The sequence below is a fragment of the Nannobrachium achirus genome (genome assembly GCF_963921795.1).
Source record: "Nannobrachium achirus genome assembly, chromosome: 13".
Classification (NCBI taxonomy): domain Eukaryota; kingdom Metazoa; phylum Chordata; class Actinopteri; order Myctophiformes; family Myctophidae; genus Nannobrachium; species Nannobrachium achirus.
This window is the reverse complement of record NC_137833.1, coordinates 32,079,501-32,099,207: the sequence shown is the minus strand read 5'-3', so window position 1 is coordinate 32,099,207 and position 19,707 is coordinate 32,079,501. Positions and strand designations below refer to the sequence as shown.

Sequence of the window (19,707 nt, the reverse complement as noted above, 5' to 3'; positions counted from 1 at the left end):
AAACTAAAGATAAAACTTTTTTTCCCCCCCCTGAATTCTGCCTATTTTCTGGGTCCTGCTTTAAAAAAAAAGTGTGGATTTGATGTTGCTTTATATGTTGCTTTGTATAATGTACTGGATCACTTTCATGTATCGTACGTCTACAATATTTGTGTATAGTTATACTATATAGTACACAAGACCACAGTCCAACTTCGCCAGGGAAATCTATACTAAATTCCATATTCAGCTACTTCCTGCTACCTTGGACAGTCTGACATACTATTTTATCTCTCCATTTCAAAATTAAAAACCCAGGAACATTGCATGCCATGTTACAGACACGCTCCAGTGAAATAGAATTGCAAAGCTCAATGTGGACTCAAAGAAATATTGTTTGAGCTTCTAGACCCAGCCTCATTTCACAGTAGTGCTACCATTTTCTTGGTCAAAAAATATAATTAAGTCCCAGCAAAATCCCCCTTCATGCCTTCACTCTGCAAAGTCACTCACCAACTGGAAGTGTTGATAATGTCTCTCTTGTTTAAAGTTTCAGGAGGCAATTTTTTTGTTTAAAACCCTGAGGCTAGACTACCTGTTATCACAAGAATAACAGCTCTTAAAAAAAGACATACCATGTTTCAAAGACTTAAACTTTCAGCTTGATGAAAATGCACTAATAATTAAAAGTTCTGCTATTATGTTGGCTCATAGCATGAAGTAGTAGTAAGAAAATTGGAATCTGTATCACATTCAAGCAGAACGTGATCTGGAGTTAGATACGAGATAAATCCACTTTTGTGAATTTCATTACACTGGCCTTGATTGGAAAACCGGATTTCCTTATTGAGCTATCTCCCGTTGCATTGTGGGAATTTGAGTTTTTCTCTTCAGCCACGGCTGCCCCAGACAATAAGCTATGGTTTAATATAAAACCCTATCACGACGTGTCAAACACGCCGACGGCACACAGAGACATCAAAGAGTCACACACCAAATGCTTCGACGGAATTCAGTGTGTAATTTATGTTGCAAAGACTATGTTGTCATCCAAACCATGCCTTTAGTAACTACATGTACATTTTAGAGGATACGTAGTGTGGGTGTAATATTTATTCTCTTCTGCATTAACACGTTGCAAGCCGCGGCAGAACCCTCTGAACAGAGGTAGCGCCGAAGAAATAAGCCATTTATTTACAAACATGTTTTAAAAAAACAAAGCCCACATGATAACAACACGTAATGGAGTGCTCGACACAGCGTACATATTCATCCTGCAGAGGTCGGCGATCTTACTTTGGCGAGGCGGAGGGGAGATCAATTCCATTCGTTTACGTGCGGCGAAGCAGGGAAAGGAGCGATAGAGAAGCGGCGCCCGAACGTGATTGAAACCGCGATCCACGAACAGAGACAAAGACCAGCCATCTTGTTTGAGCTTCTTGTTGATTTTCAACACTGGGGAGAGGATGAGGCTCCTCCTGGCCAGCCATCCATCCAGAATGTGAGTCAACGGCGTGGCCTGCTGGATATTAGGAGTATCACACCCAGCACCAGAAAATGACTGTCAGAGCATATTAACCCTTTCAGATCGCTCCAAAAAGACACAGAGAAGAATTTCCGATGTTTTTTTTTTTTATTATTATAATTTATATCAAAAGTCCGGGAATAGACGTGTGGCTGATGGGACCCAGTAGGAAGTCCGAGGGAGTACGGCCAGGCTTAGAAGGTGTTAACTGTCATTGTCAGCAGTCTCAGGGCCATATAGGCATAGAGGAACTATAGGTCAGGACACAGATTCAGTAGGAATGAGGGACTGTGCGTCAGTCAAACTAGTCCCCCTAGGCCCTGTGAAGCAAAGTCCTATGGTTTTATAATATTATCGTAGTAATACTAATAACTGATATAATGTCAGGTTTTACTGCCGCACTGCCGCCGGCACCATCCCGCCACCCCCGTCCCACCAGCATCCCGCCGATCTGCCGCCTCACGACTCGCGATTCAGCGGACGGCAGAGAAAACCACGGATGGCAGAGAAATCCTTGATTATTTCCTCAATCGCGCAATCGCGGATTCCTGGGGGAACTAATATAACTTTGCCATATTGATCTCCATTCTTTGTTAACAAAACACAATGTTCACATTGGTGTCATCTGCTACGATATTTGGCAAGTTATTAGATAATAATAATAGTTACCTACTTCCTCCCGAGGGGGAAATTCTGTATTTTCATCCCAACCCAGCTGACAGCCCACAAGGAGTGCGTGAGCAATTAGGGGTTAAGAGTCTTGCTCAGGGACACATATCGACATTGCTACCCTGGCCTGGAATCGAAACAGGGACAACCAGGGGCTCTGGTTCCCCAGGTGGGCTCCCTATAACCATTCAGCTAGATATTAGAGATGCAAGTGCCGAGAACAACTTCAGCAGTTTTCTCCGCAGTTACATCTATTTGTTCTCATGACCTCTCCAAGCTTTGTTTCCGCAAGAAGTATGCTGCAGCCTGAAGTGTTTTGATTCTGATTCATGGGTACTATAGCTCCATTTGAACTGCATCAATGAGAATCAAGAGAGATAGACAGAGAGAGAGAGAGAGAGAGAGAGAGAGAGAGAGAGAGAGAGAGAGAGAGAGAGAGAGAGAGAGAGAGAGAGAGAGAGAGAGAGAGAGAGAGAATAATACATGAAATCCACTACTGCCACAGCAGCATGTTCTGGTCTACTTACTGATGTAGTACTCGTGGACTTTGCTGCTGTAGCTGTAGATGGGCGAGTAGCCAAAGAACACCAGCATGGCCGGCTCGCCGTTGGCCAGCTCCACCATATGGGCGGAGTGTCCCTCCAGGGCGTAGGGTGGAGGCGGGGATGGGGACTGCTTGGACCAGGTGCGTTTGGGGATATTGAAGACCCACAGTTCATCGGTCACGTTGGCAACTCCTGCCTCCAGTTTGCCCCCGAACATGTACATGTCCTCCTGGAAAGGAGAGTGGTGGTCAGAGGAGTGAGTGAGTGAGTTTATTTTGTGCCCAAAATGTGTACACAGAGTCCTGAGACTTTCATGTCTTTCAACAACACAAAACAAGCTTTGTTTTGATCAGTAGCGAAATCCTTTACTTCAGGGGTCTTCAACAGGGGGTCCGGGACCCCTAGGGGGTCCTCAGAGTTACTACAGGGGGTCCTCCAAACAGCCGCGGTCGGTCCATAGTTGCACGAGTGCGCCACACCCCCGAGGCAAACGACCAGAATAAAATATATTTTGAATTCTGCATTCTGTGATTTATTTAAAATGAGCAAGCCAGCAAGGTAAATATGATAGAATAATGAGTAACCAGTGAGTAAAATGTATAATCTGCCGTGAATGCCACTCAATTTGTTGATGAAAATGTCCTACGTTGTAGAACGTTACTGATAGGTGACAAGCGACCACATGTCTGAGACATGTGATTGCTTGTCTCCTATCAGTAAAGTTCTGTGCGCGCAAAGATCTGTTTCCATTGAGTCTCGCTTTAATTTGTACATGCACGATGCAGTCCTCTTCAATAGAAGAAAATAGGAGGGTGCGGAGCGCAGATTTGGAGCGCAAGGCTACTATGTACTGTAGCAGCAGGAGTCTGCTCTCACTCGCAGTTTAGAGGTGGGATTTATAGCTTATTTGAAGTGAGCCATAGCCAAGGATCTGGCTCAATTAAAAGAGCCGTTCAAAAGACTGGCTCATTTGGCTCCTCTCTCACCCAATCACTGTACTCAGTCAGTACTCAGTGGAGTAGCAAGGAGATGTTGAATTTGGGGCGAGGGGGGTCTCCCCCAAATTCAACATAGTTAAAGGTGACAGAGTGAAGCTTATAAGGAACTGTGTCAAAGTCAAGGAGAATATTCATTAAGTTGCAACTACATTAACCAATTTAAGAGACTTGTTTGATTCATTCACAAGAAGTTAAAACGCCCTTATGCAAAGGGTACAGTGTACTAAGGACATTTTCCTTTTGAGTGGTTCTATTTGGTGTTTTTTTATTTATTTATTTTGTATTTATTTTATAGCGCTCCCCCTGGAGGGAAATCACCAGCTGCCACTGCCTCCAAATCTTTGAGTGATAGAAACCTTTTTTCCTCCTCTTTTATATTAACCACTTGAACCCTAGTGTCCACATTCTGAGAACTTTAGCCAAAAATAGCAGATCTCTAGCTTGTAGATCGGCTATTTTCGGCAAAGAGGTTAAAAAGAGCTGGCTAAGTACAGAGGGAAAGGTCAAGTTTATTAAATATTGACGGTTCAAGTGGTTAAATATCTGAAAACACAAATTTACATGAATCCAAAATACACAATGATGATTGTTCTGTCAAACAATTAAACTTTATGGAAAGTATGAAAAGGTTGTTGGGGTCCCTGTTTCATCTCTCTCTCAACTTAGGGGTCCTTGGCCTGAAAACGTTGAAGACCCCTTCTCCTTCTCTTTATTTTTACTATACAGTTTATTTTTACTCGCACGGCAGTGGAAGTTTCAGTCCATGAGAATAGCACTGCTCCTAACAGAGCGTTAGAGAGAGTGAGTGAGTGAGTGAGTGAGTGAGTGAGTGAGTGAGTGAGTGAGCGAGCGAGCGAGCGAGTGAGTGAGTGAGAGAGAGTGAGCAAACGAGTGAGAGTGCATGCATGTGTGCGTACAGTTCAACATTGCAAGTATTCGACACAGTAACGTATAGAACAGATATTTCCATTCATAAAGTAGCAACGCTGTGCTCCAGTTTCAAACATGAACGAGGAGGTCATCTATACATGGAGACCTCAGTGTCACATTGATTCAATATGAAGATGGAATGGTTATGGTATCCATAGCAGTCAATGTGGCCTCTAGCAAACAAGGTGACTGTGAACACAGAAGTAGGGTTCTATTCCTTCTATCTACTGTATATCTACTGTATGAACCTACATCAACCTGAATACACTGGGAGGTAAACAGTGAACACTGTGTGGGAGGACATATCTGACTATCTCTCATATGAGAAAACTGGCAATAACCATTTGAAGTCAAATGCGGCAGTGGTCTTCCATGGAAGGCAACAACCTGTACATTGGGACCAATTTGGGTTCAGAATCTTGGTCAAAGACACTTGGACACTAACTCTGGGGGATCTCGGGATCGAACTGGGAACCTCACATAATTCCCATCCGGCCATTCGCCACTCTACCCCTGAGCCACTGCCACCCCAGTATACAGTATGAGGAGTATGATATCATATCACACATGCATATGCACTGTACATATGTAAATATAGTATACATAATGTACATGAATACATAATACCTACTGATGCATTCCTACATACAGCACACATCATTTATTTTAAAATGTACCATTGAGTGCACAGATATAGCATGTACAGCTGGGTCAGCTCTCTAATTGATACAGTACATAATGATTCTACAAGTGTAGACAAACACACACACACACACACACCCACGCATGCATACTCTCACACAAAGTCATCTTGAGTATTTAGAAAAGCGCTATATAAATTGCATGTATTATTATCATTATACACTACATGCACGGACACACGTGTTTATGATAACATACAGTATAATACATGCAAAGTAGAGTACATAGAGTACATAAAGGTCTGATGTCAACGGATGCTAATGATGTGATTTCTGCCCACGTACAAGCAGCAGGGGAGCAGCACAGCTGCACCACAACCAATACTTAGTGAGATAGTCCAAGGAGGCTGGGTGAGAGAGAGAGAGAGAGAGAGAGAGAGAGAGAGAGAGAGAGAGAGAGAGAGAGAGAGGGGGAGCAGGCACGTGCACACATAGACATCAAAGGGGGCTCGAGCCGTCTGTAAAAAGTAAAAAGCGCCCTCTCCAGATCATGAATGCAGTTAAATGCAAATGCCCTCTTTCCTGAAGGCGGCATTCAAGAGAATTGCCTTGTTCAAACTCTCCTGAACTTGAATGCAGCATCTTATGTTGAAAGAATTGCCCTCTCTGTGTAGAAATCCATGCCGTTACACCACATCTGCAGTATTGACTTGATTAGGCTTAGTTCAGTGTGGTACCAACTAACAAGTACTGAAAATAGCCGACCTCCAAGCTCACAACACGTCGCAACGCGACGCGTTTTGTGCTTGGAGGTATTTTCGATATTTTCACCAAAAATCCCCTTTAGAAATTTCAGCCCCTGCCTCTCTAACAGAGAGAGAGAGAGAGAGAGAGAGAGAGAGAGAGAGAGAGAGAGAGAGAGAGAGAGAGAGAGATGAATAAGATATTGGAAGGTGCAGTATATATAAAGCAGAATTTATACTTAGTTGCGCACCTCACACACCAAAAATATTGTTCTACTCAAGCTTATATGGATCTGCTGTTTTCACAACGCAGTGTATCAAGCCTTTTCTTTTGCTATTTCACATGCATGTATGCAGTGACTGCACTTGATGTTTGACCCGGGAAAGAAAAACTATTTGAAAGCTAGTGTTCCATCTAGACTGCTTTCATCCCCATCCAGCCCTGGCAGAGGTTAAACACCCCATAGCCAGCGCTCATTTATATGGTAATAACGCATCATAACCACAGGGTGGAGGGCAGAGGAGAGCAGAGGAGAGGAGAAGAGAGGAGAGGAGAGGAGAGGAGAGGAGAGGATGAACACACGGTACCAACTCATTCCAGAGGAGCTACTGTATACATGTATGAGACAAAGTGCATAGTGCCTGCCAGCACGTGGACATAATGGAGAACTCACATATCGTCGTTGTCGGGTGGAAACCTTGTATCTCTAAGTTTCACATTTGTAAGTTTTTCGCAAAGTAAAGCCCTGCTTCATCATACAAGGCCGTCGCACAAAAGTAGTGAAAACAGCCGATCTACAAGCACACAAGGCCTCGCACCGCGAGGCGTTGCTTAGTTTAAATCGTGCTCATTTTAAATCGTTGTGTGCTTAGTTTAAATCATTCTTAAAAGGATAAATGCAAAACCAACGGTTTTGGACATTACCTATTTTAAAGCCTCAAAATAGGTAGATTTTGAGGCTTTATCGAATAAACTAAATGCGCATTAGTGAATGGAAACGGGTCAGCCAATAAATGTGAATAAATGATGACGTTCTGGTCCATTGTATCAGCATTAGCCCACAAAACAAACCGTCTGAACTCTGTGTGTAAATTCCTCCCGTTTTCACGTGCCAGCTCAGCAGTAGCTCTTTACAGACTGTATTGCAAAGACAACCTCCGACAGAACTTAAAACGAAGATTTGTTCAAGCTAAACTTATAACAAACTGTCTCAGTATCACGTTCAGTCTCTGTTTATGTGTTGTTTGTTTGTGTCGCTCTTCTGCGACCTGGTGTTTCCCAAGGACCCTAAGCACAACGTTGGGGGCAAGGAGGTAGGGAGCGCTACACTAATTCAAACGACACCCGCAAATGGAAACAGGCTAAATTCTCTTTGTCTTAATGCATATTTCTGATAATACGCTTCCTATATTCGAATAGGTTTATGGAAACATGACTAATGACTTCATAGCTGCTGCAAGTAGACCAACAGACAAACTGTCAGAAGGTGTGAAGATGAGTTATGGCGGTACGGAGCTGCTGTGGCAGATGAGCCTTCCACAACATAATAACACCGTTCCATTGGCTGCTATGACTCTACGTTCCTTATCTTGTTCATGGCCTCCTACACAAGCCATCAGGGAATCACACTTTGTAAACAACAGCTTGTTACTATTTTGTAATTATGATGTTGCTAATGACCAGGCAGATGTGTGTCTGTAGCAGTGACAGCTACGCTGATGCTCATCCCTTCCCAGGCTGAAATACTGAGTGTTCATTTAACTCCAGGGCTCTATTATGGACGTCTTATTCCCAGGTCTTACGTGTTAATTCAGTGGTTCTCAAACTGTGACATTTGAAGGTCTCCCCTTAACTTTGACAGTACACTGTCAAAGTTACAGACTTGTAAGGGTCAATTTAGACCCCCATAAAGGAACCTAGGGAGTCCCTGAAAACCACTTTGAGAACCACTGCGTTAATTAGTAATAACGCCACCATCTTGTGCACAATCCTTATTATGAAAGTAACTCTGAACGCAAACATGTAAGGTTTAAGAATCACCAGCATATTTAACGCGTGGGGGAGTGTTCATAATGTTAATTATGAACACAATAATTATTATTATTACAGAATTTTCATTCAGAAAAAAAAAGTCAGAAGCCAATAGCTTAAATAACACAATGTTTCTGTTCTGTTACAGCCATGGAAATGTTTCTCTGCCTACTCTTAGGGGTTGCAAAGACTGACAGGTGTGGAAGGTCAGCTCGACTAGTCATTTGTCACAGTTCCATAACCACTTTCACCCTGGCGACCCTAATGTGGGCATGCCATTCAAGGAAAAACATTTTCCACAAATTGTACCTGTTGCATCGCAACAAATGTGAGCTTGTAGATCAGCTATTTCCACTATTCATTATACAACAAGGTATATACAGTATATAGTGTAGGGCTTTAGTGGTTACACAGTTTGATCAAGCTGACTTCAGAATACATTCTGATGAAAACCCTCAGTGCATGTCTCAATAATGGTGGTGAAAGTAGTTACGTGATTTTAACCTTTTATTTTTAATTCGACAATGCAATGCGCAGTTGCTTTTGTTTTTAGTCTGATTGGGTTCACCACCGCAGACACAATCATGAAAACCATAATAGAATCTCTACAAATAATGATCTCTTCTCTCCCTGGAAAAAGACAATAACAAACCCTGAACAGACTCAAACTATTGTCAGCACCGCCAATTAAACCTCAACTCTATGCGGTCCCATCTAACCTCACAAGATGTTTTTTGCGGTTGTTTATAGACAGTATAAAGCCCAATTCATAGTCAGCAAACAAAGTACGCAGACGTGGGGTCCACAGGGTTCATATGAACTCCTAGCGGACCCTGAGAGGATGTCTGCATACAAGGTCCACACAGTCATTTATTTTGTGTCCGTTGTGACATGTCCATGGGAAATATTTATACAAATGGAGTTGTTACGAGTATGCTTAAAGTACAGTACGCTTGACTATGAAAGGCATACAATACAGACCACTGGATTGTCTACTCGTATCCAACACAGTGTAATCACCTTAACCACTTAACCTATTTTAGTTATTTTGAGAGCTTTTTTTTTTTTTTCTTTTGCTTTTATTTGATGTTCACAATTAACATGTTGTAATGTGACCATTTTTCACTATTTGTTTATTTTTCAGACTTTGGAGGACATTTCATAATTTCAATACAGAAATACAATGTTATTAAAATATTGTAATAAATAATAAGTATTGTTAAAAGCATGTACTCCAGTACTTTAACACAAGTACTTGTAGTTAACCAGGAGTATCTATACAGTACTTGGACTCAAGTCATTGAGTTGAGTTGAGTTGAGTACTTTGTCCACCACTGCCCACGTGGTATGCGTCTTAACGAATAAGCTATGGAGTCACCCTGGAGTCAACTTCCTTAATGTTTAATTGACACCCTTGAGTCTTCAGATTACTACATTTCCCCTGCCAAACCCCAGCCTCTCTTGCCAGCAACAGGCTGCCATTTCTCCTGGCCGCGGTGCAGTGATAACAACATTAGCGAGGAGCCAGACAGTATACCAGGGTCAAGCTCGGGAGTCAAAGGTGAGGTGAGGGGTCAAAAAGTCTTCTGATTGCTGAGGCCTCCCACCCAGATGGTCTCCATGGCTGCTCTCGGCTTGGGTAAAAATAACACACACATTCTGGCCTCAGAGGAAGCCATACCAATGTGTGTGTGTGTGTGTGTGTGTGTGTGTGTGTATGTGTGTGTGTGTGTGTGTGTGTGTGTGTGTGTGTGTGTGTGTGTGCGAGCGAGAGAGAGAGTTTAAGGGGTATCATGTGAGGGCTCCATTTTAATGACATTTACTGTAACAGAGCTGTTTCCATGTCAGCACTGTAAGCTAACCTGAGCGCAAATCCACCGGCTTCAGTTCCTCTGTCACGCTCTCCTCCACAGCAGAGATGATGCCTTCATTACACAACTTTGTATTTAGCACTAGGGATGGGACGATATCGCGATTTACGATATTATCGTGATAATCAAAATCCATTATCCTGGGGCGAAAAATTTGCCAAAAAATAGCAGATCTACAAGCTCACAACGCGTTGCGTTGCGACACGTTGTGAGCTTGTAGATCGGTTATTTTTTGGCAAAGACATTTGATAGAAAGTGAAAAAAGAATTATTGTGACAAAAGAAATCGCGATTTACGATATTATCGCGATAATCAAAATCCATTATCCTGGGCGAAAAATTTGCCAAAAAATAGCAGATCTACAAGCTCACAACGCGTCGCGTGAAAAAAAAGGATGTATCAAGTACGTATATATTATACTGTAAGTACCTTTTACCAATTATAGAGGGTTTAAGTGGTACCGGATATGCAGCTCAGCAAATAAATCCCAGAGCATGATGGAGGACAATATCACAATAAATGAAATAGCCACGATACAATGTTTTTTATCACGATAAACAATAATATTGCGTATCGTCCCATCCCTACATTACACAACTTTGTATTTAGCACCACCACTCCGCCTTCACTGAGTGTGTTTACATGTACAGTCATAATTCTAAATGGCAGTGTCAACACTTTACCCTGGGCTAGGTGTTTACATCACAGTAAGCATAACCATGGCAAGATTTCAGCTCACTCTCTCTCTCTCGTTTAATTACTATGTCTAAACACCACAGTAAGATTTCTTTCGGGTCTGTCTGGGGAGAAACCTGATTACTAATTACCAAACCGTGGTAAACAGGTTATCACGATGTACTGTCAGACTAGCTTTACACTGAACAGTCTGACTGTTATTTGAAGACTATGTATACATTACAATGCCTATATGTAAACCATACATTAAGCCACGTTCCTTGTGCTGTAAACACTGCTTCATGGAGAATAAATCTCATTTGGATTCTGCTGCCAGGACCAAATATCTACAGATCTCAGCACGATGGCTGAAAACAGAGGCGAGAGAAGTCTGAAAGGAAAGGATATACAGTAGGCCTACAGTTGGCTAGGATCACATGAGAGAAGTAAATGTAAGCCCTTGTGACACAACACTCATTCTCTGTAGAAGCCAGATTGCTGACATAGAAACATAGGTTTTTTTCCCAAAAACCTTAGAAGGATTCAAAAGACACTTATAGAATCGGGTCAAAATTCAAATTTTCATGATTTAAAGAAAATAGCAGATCTACAAGCTCGCAGCACGGCACTCGGTGCCGCGCTGTGATCTTGTGTATCTGCTATTTTTCAATAGTTAAAGCATAAAATAATGATACACAATCATGTGTACCCGTTCTAAATGGGTTAAAATTCAACTTTAGCTTCCATTCCGGGCCTGGACAAGCAACTGCATTAAGTGGCTCTATGTGAGGCACCAGGGACGTGCAGAGAATGTTAGAGAGGCAGAGGCTGAAATTTCTAAAAGGGCCTTTTGGTGAAAACCCCCCCCCCAAAAAATAGCAGATCTCCAGGCTCACAACGCATCGCGCTCGGAGAGCTTGTAGATCTGCTATTTTCGATGCTTGATTTCTACACAGAGAGGGAAATTATTTCAACTTAAGATGCTGCGTTCAAGTTCAGGAGAGTTTGGACAAGGCAATTCTCTTGAATGCTGCCTTCAGGTATGGCATGGAAAGAGGGCATTTGCATTTCTTTCACCACAGTAAAAAAACGCATTCATGGTCTTGAGAGGGCACTTTACAGATGGATAAAAGGGCAGGGGCTCAAGCCCCCTTTGATGTCTATGTGTGCACGTGCTTGTGAGGCACTACAAAATCAGTAGTTCTTAACCTTTTGTGACCTCGTCGTCTTAAAGCACCACTTAAGTGCTGCGCACAGATAGACAACACAAGACAGAAGATGGTTTTAAAGGACAGCCACCAGTGATGTAATTTGTCCCACGTTGTGAAAACAAATGATGCATTCCAAATGGGTACTAAAAGGTTTTGTTACTGCCACCAAGACACCAGATCACTTCATTTTAAAATGTAAGCCAGTACCAGCGAGTGCGAGGATATAACAGCTGGGTTCGCTCTTAGTACATTTGATTCTACAAGTGCACACACACACACACACACACACACACACACACACACACACACACACACACACACACACACACACACACACACACACACACACACACACACACACACACGAACACAAGTGCAGTGTAATGTATACCATAAACCCACTACTGTGTTTAGAAGTGAAGTTGGCCGCTCATACATGTATATTGCTATCTATAATACAGAATGTGAATGTATTTATACCGGTATATTGCATATTCTGTTACTGCAGTTTATACAGTACCTCAAAAATCTAATTTAAGCACATTTCAAGCCCAGCACAGCATGGCTCTGTAAGAGGCTAGCCTCTTATCTATAAGAGGGTCTATGTGTGTGTTTCTGTGCATGTGTATGTCTGTTTGTCCGGAACCAATTTCGCAAACCGCTGGACCGTTGAGTGCTAAACATCTTGGGCACGCCTGCCAGTAGGTCAATTTAGTGCCACGTCCACCACACAACCCTTTTGCCAAGCACGGATCAAGGTGAAAGCGTGCACACATTTATAAAAGCTTGTTGCCTTTATCATCTTAAGAGTTGTTTTGCCAACAACACAATGCCTGACTACTAATCTAGTCATGCAACTCTGTCCTCCTCGGACCAGCCCTCCAGTGGCGTCTCCAGTCATCTCGATCCTCTGCATCTATTTTTCATGCAAAGCACAGAAAAATAGATGCAGAACATGGGTCCTTTCGTCTCTCCATATTTGGGAATGACTGACATCATCATCAATATGATATCAGAGATCCACATCTCATCTTGTTTGCATACGAAACATCTTTTTAGGTATTTCGTTATAATATTATGGATACACTAATGTGAGGGTGTGTCAGAATTCTAATAATGGTCACAAATAAACCAGTTCCATTCAAACCAAAACATTGTGGTGTGACAGTGAAGTTGAATGTGACCAACCCTTCCGTAACTTAAGACTGTACAAAATGTAAGCAAAAGGACCCGTGAGGGAAGGACAGCGCGGGACAGAGATGAAGGACCAGTGTTGTCGCACCAAATTCTGGGTCCTGGGTACAAGGATTCACTCACATTTTGTGCTTTAACTATTGAAAAATCGTGAAAATTTGTGCAAGTCTTTGAATATTTAAAATCCTTAAATAAAAATAAAGGATGTTTCTATGTCAGTGGTGCTCAAACGTTTTCCCGTGAAGGACCCCCAAAATGATATGTATTTGAGTTACAAATGTTCGCTTAGAAAATACAATCAAAGATTTGCACACATTTTGACGACTATTCAAAAATAGCAGATCTACAAGCTTGCAGCGCGGCACGAGTGCTGCACTGTGAGCTTGTATATCTGCTATTTTTCAATATCTAAGGTATAAAATAATTAAGGCCCCTCTACCTTGGGCCCTAGTAACTCAGTCCCACTTCCCCCCCCTTGTGACGCCCCTGTGAAGGACAGAGTGTGTAGAATGCAGTGTTACCTGGTAGAGTGCGAGAGAGTGTCCATATCTGTACAGAGGACCGTTCGTGACAGGCACCACGTCCCAGGTGGTGGTTTCCAGGTTGTAGCTTGAAGAAACAAGACAAAGCAAAAAGGTGAGAGAGGGAGTGTGTGTGTGTGTGTGTGTGTGTGTATGTGTGTGTGTGTGTGTGTGTGTGTGTGTGTGTGTGTGTGTGTTCAAATAGAGCTCATCTACAAAAGGTTCAAGTTCAAAATGAGAGCGTCTTGGTAGGGTACGCATCGCCCTCTTACTTTTTTATGATTCCCACTCTGTTATCGTATTGTCTGTACATGCTCATTGTCTTACAGTACCTGCCTATTGTCTCCAGTATGTTTATATTCTCTGTATTATCTATAGGCTTTTTACTTTATGTTCTTGGAAAGTGACCTTGGGTCCAAGAAAGGCGCTGTATGAATAAATCTCATTACTTGAGGAGCATGTGGTAGTTGGAGTAGTTGAAGGAATAGCCGCCCACAACCCACATCAGGCCAGAGTGCAGCAGGGCTCTGTGGGACGCCCGGCCCAACGACTGGGCTGACGGTTTGACGCTAGGCAGCATCCAGAACGCCTCCGTGGAAGGAACCGACAGAGAACAATCTGGGCCTAGAGGAGAGAGAGAGAGAGAGAGAGAGAGAGAGAGAGAGAGAGAGAGAGAGAAATGAATCGTATTAATTTCACTCAGATAGTGTACAAATGGAACTGTGAGGGAGCGTGAAATTCACACTGATGACTTTACTGTGTAGGGCTGTATAGTAAAATCACCAAAATGACACACAGGTGTAAAGGTAGGGTAAGTGATTTTCCTTTTTTTTCCTTTTCTTTTAAAGATATGTTTTTTGGCTTTTATGCCTTCATTGATAGGACAGTAGAAATGGAGAGAGAGATGGGGAGTGACACGCAGCAAAGGTAGTCGGGATCGGGAATCGAACCAGCGACACGCTGTCAGGCTACACTGAATGTGGTATGCACCTGGACCGTTAGGTCAGCGAGCTCTACAGTAAGTGATTTTCTTAGGTTAAAATCTTGGTTAAATATCTCTTTATTCCAGTAGAATTCATTGCTAAAGTGTTCGTTCAGCAACAGGAGTCTCCATGTCTCTCCAGCTTTTTCTCAAACACTCTCTATAGCAATGATTACTAAAATATAGAGCTTTAACCTTTTAACAAAAATTATCACTTACCCTACCTTTAATTATATATGTATGGCTATTACACTCAACATACAGATGATGTAAGTTCTGAGTTGACTCAGATGGCCCAGCAAGGCACAACACTGCCATCTACTGGTTTTTGCAAGTCACATTATGCTGACAAGAAGCAGAGTGGGTGGTCTTCGACCCCAAACATACTGTTCAGTAGCAGGGAGACATTGGTGGAATTCAGATGTGGGGGTCTTAACCATTAGACCATAAAGGAATACCAGGATACCAGATAACGTCTTGGGACTATTCTTAAATGGAAGCCTTGCATTTTGTCAATTATTGTTGGCACATTAAAAAAGGGCCATCGACACCAAGCTCTACAATAAGTATCATTCACCACTGTTGTCGTTAAAGTTGCAGTGGGGGGATATTCACTTGAGTCAGAATCATCTTTAAAGGAGCTATAGTCAACTTTTTCTTGAAAAACGGATGCTAAAATAAAAATAATGTTCCGAAAATATTTAATAAAAAAATAAGCTTCACATATGTGTTTCTATTCAAAAATGACCACAAAAAGCATAAAATAATGATAAAATAATCATTTTGGCCATTATCAGACCAACACTTTGTTTACATTCTAGTCTATAGACTAGGATGTAAACAAAGTGTCGGTCCTACAATGAAAAAGTTGACTATAGCTCCTTTAAACTACTGTATATTGATATATTGATACTTAGTTAAAGTACTTGGTGTGGATGGCCATTAACAGGGAAGGCAGAAGTAAACAAAGGGGGACATCTAGTGGGAATCCAAGGAACAACCGTGAGGGAAAATGAAAACTAGAATAGAGGGTGAAGTGTACACCGTGCTAACTTATTTATTTGTCACTCAAGCACTAAGTACTTTGGATGCAGGATGAGTGGGCACTAGTGATGTCTGGTAGGTAGGGCTGTCACGATTATGACATTTTACATGACGATTAATTGTCACTCAAATAATTGCGATTAACGATTGAATTGTGTTTTTTGTCGTTGACAATCACATTCCTGTTTGGCTTTTAGGCTTGGAAGTTGCACATGGCTGATATGACACATAACCTAAATATACAAAGAAATTACTGACATATTTGATAACTTTATACTTAAAAAAGAACATTGATAGTGGAAATAGCCAATCTACAAGCTCGCGATGCGACGCATTGTGAGCTTGTAGATGTGCTATTTCCACTATTTTTTACTTAAAAAAAATATATGAACATTTTTCAACATGGAAATGATTATGACGATTATGTAAAATAATCGTGTTTACAGTATGTCAAATAATTGCGATTAGACGATTAAGTAATAATTGTGACAGCCCTACCAGTAGGCTATTTGAAAAATGTAAAAGTAATGTAAGTAAAGTTTACATGAGGTGAACATGCACAGTACATCAATAGCAGACTTAAGTTTATCCTTCAACTTCATGTTTAAACCCCAAAATGACTATACAGATTTTGTAGCAATTGTAGAAATATTATTAGACCATAATTGTCTAATGTTTGAGCATGTCAAACAGTACTTCACTGCGGGATTAGACATCATTAGATCTTTCACCTAGACTGGTTTGTCTTAGATTAATGCCATTGCTGGTTAATCTGGGTTTATCGTTCTTGTCTTGTTTCTGATCCTATCTGACCCTGTTGAGGTTTATATTTCAGTTCCTATATTCTACGTGGTAGCAGTGGTAATCTGACATACTGCAAAGCCGACATGGCCATCTGGACATGCATGTTCAACTCCATGACTCCATCGTTATTTATTCATGATAAAATATAAAATCATTGGAAATGGCGAAATCATGTTGGAATGTATGTAGGTATTGTAGGTTTACAGCGGTAAACAGTTTATCTTTATTTGAAGTCTGCTCTGAAACGCTTTATGAATGTAAACCAAATTGGTCATGTTCACACAATACAAATCATAATCATGATCCATCATTGTTATTTGCATAGGCAGATGATGAGAGATGTTGGATTTGAGGGGAGTGAAGTTATGGAGGGCCAAAGGTTCATCTTGATCCTTTCATTAATGGAACACCGTGCAGGATTGCCATGACAACCTTTATCATCCTGTGTGTGTGTGTGTGTGTGTGTGTGTGTGTGTGTGTGTGTGTGTGTGTGTGTGTGTGTGTGTGTGTGTGTGTGTGTGTGTGTGTGCGTGTGTGTGTGTGTGTGTGTGTGCACGTGCGTGGGTGTGTGTGTGTGTGTGTGTGTGTGTGTGTGTGTGTGTGTGTGTGTGTGTGTGTGTGTGTGTGTGTGTGTGTGCATGCATGTGCGTGTCCGTGTGTGTGTGCGTATGTGAGTGTGTCTATATTGGCTGTAGGGTTACAACAGTTAATCGAACTAATTAATTTTATTGATTGAAACAGGAAAGCTGAGTGTAAAGGACCATAACAATACACCATACACATTTAAAAATAGCAAGAATTGCCAATCTAAAAGCCTGTAGATAGGCTATTTTTGTGTTGTTGTTGTTGTTGTTGTTGTTGTTTTGTGTGAAAATGGTTAAAGAGAGTCTGTGGGTTTTTATAAATACTGAACCAATGAAAAGTATAACAAGAGCTTGTGATTGAATAATAGCTAAATAAGGTAACGCTTTTGGACAGACAAGGTTTCCACCCAACAGCCACGATGTAAACATTGGGATGAAGTTGTCTGGCAGATTCAGCAGCAGTGAGCAGACTGTGGCTCTGGAGGCATGTTGGTAGTTGACCACAACGTTGCAAAGGTCTCCTGATCTGTTCGGCCGGACTCACACAGCTGCGTGAAACATCTTCTCCGTATCGCCTGAGAATGGCCACTGGGAACGCCGTACTAATGCATTGTCAATGGAAGGTTGTTTGGTTTTTTGTCGTTGCCGTGTCTCTAGCTCAATCGCAGCCTGTCTTTTGGCCAAGAGACACGGCAACGACAAAACACCAAACAACCTTCCATTGACAATGCATTAGTACGGCGCCCCCAGTGGCCATTCTCAGGCGATACGGAGAAGATGTTTCACGCAAATGTCTGTAAAGCACCTTCCAGCTGGAGGAGACCTGTGCCTCTGACCAAAGTCTCCTGGCCCTCATTGATCAACGTGGTGCAGATCACTTTTTTGGCGTCCCGCCATTGTCGGCATTTATCATTGCATTGTGGTTTGTGTACGGCAGGGCATTCACCGAATATTCGAATATCAAAGTCACTATTCAACGTTGTTCACCGAATTTGAATATTCGCTTATTTTTTTTTTTTTTTCTCTTTAAAAAATATATAGTTTATAAAACTTGGCTAGATAGGAAGTCATAAGAATGAGTTGTCAATGCCCCTGGTGGATGAATTTGTTAATGCTCTATACCAGGGGTTCTGAAACCTTTTAAGGCCGTAAACATATTTAAACATATTTGAACTGGGGACCCCCACCCTGACAAGCACTTGGAATTGTAGGTATTACATTTAATGTGATTCGGTTCCACAGATAAATATATATATATACTTTGAGGTCGAATAATTTGAATACTAAAAATCACTATTCGTGAATGCCCTAAGCCCGTATCAGAGTGTACGGTGGAGAGCTATCCACCGCAAGAGAGCTATCCACCGCAAGTCAGAAAATAAGTGCAGGACATCATAGTCACTCACGGTGGAGTCCTGTACACCGTGACTGACTGGTCTAGATCGACCAATCAGTGAACGGGGTGTAGAGCCTGACTGTCTGATAGTAAAAACAGAGAGATGTGTTGGGACTTGCGGTGGAAAGCTCTCCACCGCGAGGAATGATGTAACGTTGTAGTTTCATGACTCAAAAAGACTCGAAAAGACTACACCGCGGTGTAAAGCCTTCCACCGCCCAGGCGACTATGATGTCGGCTCTAGTGTACGGTAGGATCAGATCTCACGTCAAATTCTGAGGTGGTGTAGGATTTGTCTACAACAGGGGTGTCGAACTCATTTTGGGGTGAGGGCCGGATTGGATGAAAGGCGACTTGATGAGGGCCGAACCAGTCGCGGATCGGATGGCATGCACACTCGCGCACATGTTCGCTCTGTTTTTCTTCCTGTCGTCTTAGCCACTGCTATAGCTAGCAGTACAGCAGTATATCATTTTACAAATTGTGTTCATAATTAAGTAAAATAGCTACTTTCATTATTGGTATTACAGTTGCAGTTAGGTACGAGAGATGCTATTTGTTTAAAGGAGTAGTTCATCCCCAAAATGACTTTTTTTTTCTTTGATTACTCACGCCATGGAGACTTGAGTTCAATAATATATTTTTATTTTATTTGTCGCATTACTAAGACAAAAATGTGATAATAAATAGTACACTTCCCCCCATTGATTCCGGATGGGGATACAAATGCATTTGGGTCCCCATCCGGAATCAATAGGCATGCATTTATTGTAATCAAATTTCTGTTTTAGGAATGAGTCTACATTGGCTCCATGGCATTTTGGGGGTGAACTACTCCTTTAAGAAGTGCCAATAAGAATAAACCATTTGATAATAGAATAATTCAATTCCTGATAGTCTCTGCTATAATTTGTAAATGGCTAAAAAAAATATTATTGATGCAGGACAATAATTATTTTTATTGTATTTTATAATAAAAACAATAAAAGTAATGAACAATAATGGCATATTCAGAAAATATCTGAATAATAAAACTTTTACATTTTATTATCATTATATTTTTTAAATAAGTTATTTTCTTAACATTAATTTCCATGTCTAATATGTGTAATCTTTGAGTACAGTTCGAATATTGTAGGTACGTTCAGGTATTATTCATAGCCAGACCCCCCACCCCATTCCTAGCAATGCTGTCATCTTCAGAGAGAGAGAGAGCTGATCACTTAACATTCCAATCAATCAACTCAATCACCGCCAGCTGGTGGGAGAAACCTAGCCTGCAGTTCTTAAAACAATCATAACTCTTGACAGGAATGGGCTAGAGACTGACTTTTTTTTCCTAAATGCTCAGGAATGTATGCTC

The 19,707-nt window shown here is 41.6% G+C and overlaps 1 protein-coding gene across 1 annotated transcript in view; it reads right to left on the bottom strand.

Moving 5' to 3' along the window:
- The window catches only part of LOC308297268 (attractin-like protein 1), a gene marked incomplete at both ends in the record, with an annotated part of 368,613 nt that overhangs the window by 283,500 nt on the left and 65,406 nt on the right, over positions 1 to 19,707 (bottom strand). Inside the window, 3 exon segments of the mRNA XM_080740683.1 lie at positions 2,701 to 2,947; positions 13,535 to 13,622; positions 13,984 to 14,158. Coding sequence (XP_080596809.1) covers positions 2,701 to 2,947; positions 13,535 to 13,622; positions 13,984 to 14,158 — 510 coding nt within the window.